The sequence below is a fragment of the Austrofundulus limnaeus genome, unplaced genomic scaffold, assembly GCF_001266775.1.
Source record: "Austrofundulus limnaeus strain Quisiro unplaced genomic scaffold, Austrofundulus_limnaeus-1.0 Scaffold713, whole genome shotgun sequence".
Taxonomy (NCBI): domain Eukaryota; kingdom Metazoa; phylum Chordata; class Actinopteri; order Cyprinodontiformes; family Rivulidae; genus Austrofundulus; species Austrofundulus limnaeus.
In genome coordinates, this window is record NW_013953115.1 from 158,282 (window position 1) to 161,582 (window position 3,301).

Below are 3,301 nucleotides of genomic sequence, written 5' to 3' on the forward strand. Positions count from 1 at the left end.
GTTACAACTAATCTGTAAATATGTTACAACTAATCTGTCAATACGTTACAACTAATCTGTCAATACGTTACAACTAATCTGTCAATACGTTACAACTAATCTGTCAATACTCTGTAAATACGTTACAACTAATCTGTAAATACATTACAACTAATCTGTAAATGCGTTACAACTAATCTGTAAATGCGTTACAACTAATCTGTAAATACGTTACAACTAATCTGTCAGTACGTTACAACTAATCTGTAAATACGTTACAACTAATCTGTAAATACATTACAACTAATCTGTAAATACGTTACAACTAATCTGTAAATGCGTTACAACTAATCTGTCAATACGTTACAACTAATCTGTAAATACGTTACAACAAATCTGTAAATACGTTACAACTAATCTGTCAATACGTTACAACTAATCTGTCAATACGTTACAACTAATCTGTCAATACGTTACAACGTATTGTAGTTGAAGTAGATATATGTAAATAGTGTGTTGAATTTTTTTTACTTGATTTAGAGTGAATATGATCTAAGTGAGTCAAATATAATTTGTCATTATGTTATATAATATATATGGTGACAAATAAAATGGTAAATGGACTGAACTTATAGAGTGTTTTATCAAGTCCCTCTGGACCTCAAAGCTCTTTACACTTACAACCATTCACACTCACATTTACACACTGATGAAAATAAATGTTTGGATATTTTTTCAAAAGAACAAACATTCAATAACAAGTCTTTTCAAGCAGATAATAAAAAATAAATAACTTTTTGATGTAAAAACTTCAGATTTGTTCACATTTATTAACAGAACCATCATGGTCTGTCCTGTGCAGAATGACAAAAAACTAAATTATTTCTTTACTAAAACCTCTGTAACTTTGCTCCAGTTAATTTAATAGCATGAATCTTTGTACAGGTGATGTTCACAGGTGGATTTATGGTTTCTAAGAGTTTTTAGCCTGATTCATTATGGTTTTAAATGGGTTATATACTGTTTAATMAAAACATTATTCAGACGGTAGGGAAAATATGTTCCATCCTCAATATCTCTAAAACCACAGCAGCTGTTTTAATACTMACACTTCTGATGAAATCTCCCAAGTGTTAGCTTTATTTTGATAACAAGATTAATAAAGTAGAGTTTGTAAATGCTGAGACTTCAAGAAAAGCCCTTGGGTCTTAAAAGGTTAATTCTGAGGGATCACAGCGAGTCATAAACTTGTTTCTGTGTTTCCAAGCAGCTGCCAGAAACAGAACATCTTCATCGTCGTCGTCTGGCCTGAAGTATAAAAACAGGACTCAAAGCAGACAGACTTTGTCCAGAGCCCTTCCTACCTCATGTTCCAAAGCAGGCCGTGTGAACAGTAACAGGGTACCAAAGAGACTAAAGTCCAAGCCTTTACTCAGTAAAGTCCGGCTGCGGAGCCGCAGGAGAGGGGCGGAGCCCAGAGCGTCGGCCAAACCTGAGGCGGGCCAGCTGGCTCTCAGGGATTCCAAGGCGGCGCTGTGCAAAGGCGTCTCCATCAAGAAGGAGAAGGACGGACAGGAAGTGGCGCCGCTGGGCCAGCGGGGCTGCGTCACTCGGCACGCCGCCAAGGAAAACGGCAACCACGCCGTTCAGAGCGGCGAGGGCAGCCACGCCTCCGCCTACAGAACTCGCAGGTCCACCCGGACGTTCGGCGTCGGCCAGGAGCCGGCAGCCGGCGTGAAGCTGGAGCCCAACGCCATGGACGGCCTGAGCTCGCTTCCTGGAGGGGTGGTCATCAAAACGGAGCCGGCGGACCTGGACCAGTACCTGCAGCCAGTCCTGGACTCCAGCTACGCCAGAAGGAGCACGCGCGCCGGCCAGAAGCGGCCGACGCAGCCGCGGGCGGAGCGGGCCATCAAATGCGAAGGCTCAAACTGCGAGCCCTTCACGCCGGCTGCAGGCCACGCCCCCGGTTTCTCCGACTGCGGGAGCGTGCTGCTGAACTTCGCTGACAGACACCGGGACTTCAACGGCGTGGCCAACGGCAGCAAGGCCCTGTGCAGGGACAAGAGCAAGAGCAGCTGCCGCTCGCAGGACAAGGTCAAGAAGAAGCGGCGCATCACGCGCTACGACGCCCAGCTGATCCTGGAGAACAACACGGGCATCCCCAAACTGACGCTCCGCCGGCGGAGGGACAGCAGCAGCAGCAAGACCAACGACGCCAACGACCACGTGGCCTCCTCCACCCTGGGCCCGGCCTCCTCCAGCAAGATCAGCATCAAGTTCAGCAAGGACCACGACAAGGACAAGGGCTCCTACGTGGCCAAGCTCAACAACGGCTTCGCGCCCGGCGTCCACAGCAGCGCCACCAAGCTGAAGATCCAGCTGAAGAGGGAGGACGACGCCCGCAGGACGGCCCAGGCCAAGGTGGACCACATGTCCTACAACGGAGGAGTGGCTCCGGGGCTGGAGAGCAGGAACGGTGCGCATCGGACCCAGAAGGTCCTGGCAGAACCTTCGTCCGACGAGGATGACGACGAGGACGAGGAGGAAGGAGAGGACGACGACGATGACTACTTCCACAACGAGTTTGAGGACGACTTCATTCCACTTCCTCCGGCGAAGCGGCTGCGCCTCATCGTGGGTAAAGATTCCATAGACATCGATATCTCCTCCAGGAGGAGAGAGGATCAGTCTCTGAGGCTCAACGCCTGAGCCTTTGTGTAAATAAAGAGCCGCCAATCAACCCCGTGTTGATGTAAAGGAAGTAATTTAAAACAAAAATGCTAAGAATCAAGAATCTGAGTGAGGTGCTCTTAACCTAAAACAAACCTGGTGCTCTCTTCAACGTGATTTGTTTTTTTGGGTTCTGCTCCTGAAAAAATGCTGACGAACTCGGTTCTTTTCTCAGAAATCTGAGTTGAAAGTGAAAACTGAGGGTTTGTTTTAGGTTGAACCATCAAAGTGAATGCACTTGTTATATTTCATCATGGACGTGTAGAAAGTGTACAGTTTGGTGATTTTCCCGTCTGTCTCATCCGCAGGGTTTTATTGAATCTTTGTTTTCTTTTTGTTCTTTCGTCTCGTAGCGTGTAAGCTTTGTGTGGAGTGGTTGATCCAGAGGCATTAGAGCATCAGTTTGTCCTTCTGGTGCCATGTTCTCATAGCAGATTGAGTTTTATTTTTTTATTTTTATTTGGATTAGCAGTTGAGGTAAATTAAGTCTCAMCTGTAGTTTAAATCATGACTTTATTCATACGAGGGTTCTTCCATCATGTAAGATATTTACTGGTAAGAAACAGCAGATTCAGCTGTAATTCAGCAC

At 45.8% G+C, this 3,301-nt stretch overlaps 1 protein-coding gene across 1 annotated transcript in view; it reads left to right on the forward strand.

The window, feature by feature from the left end:
• The window catches only part of kmt5b (lysine methyltransferase 5B), a gene marked incomplete in the record, with an annotated part of 14,593 nt that overhangs the window by 10,622 nt on the left and 670 nt on the right, over window positions 1-3,301 (forward strand). The window contains 1 exon segment of the mRNA XM_014028036.1: window positions 1,250-3,301. Coding sequence (XP_013883490.1) covers window positions 1,250-2,691 — 1,442 coding nt within the window.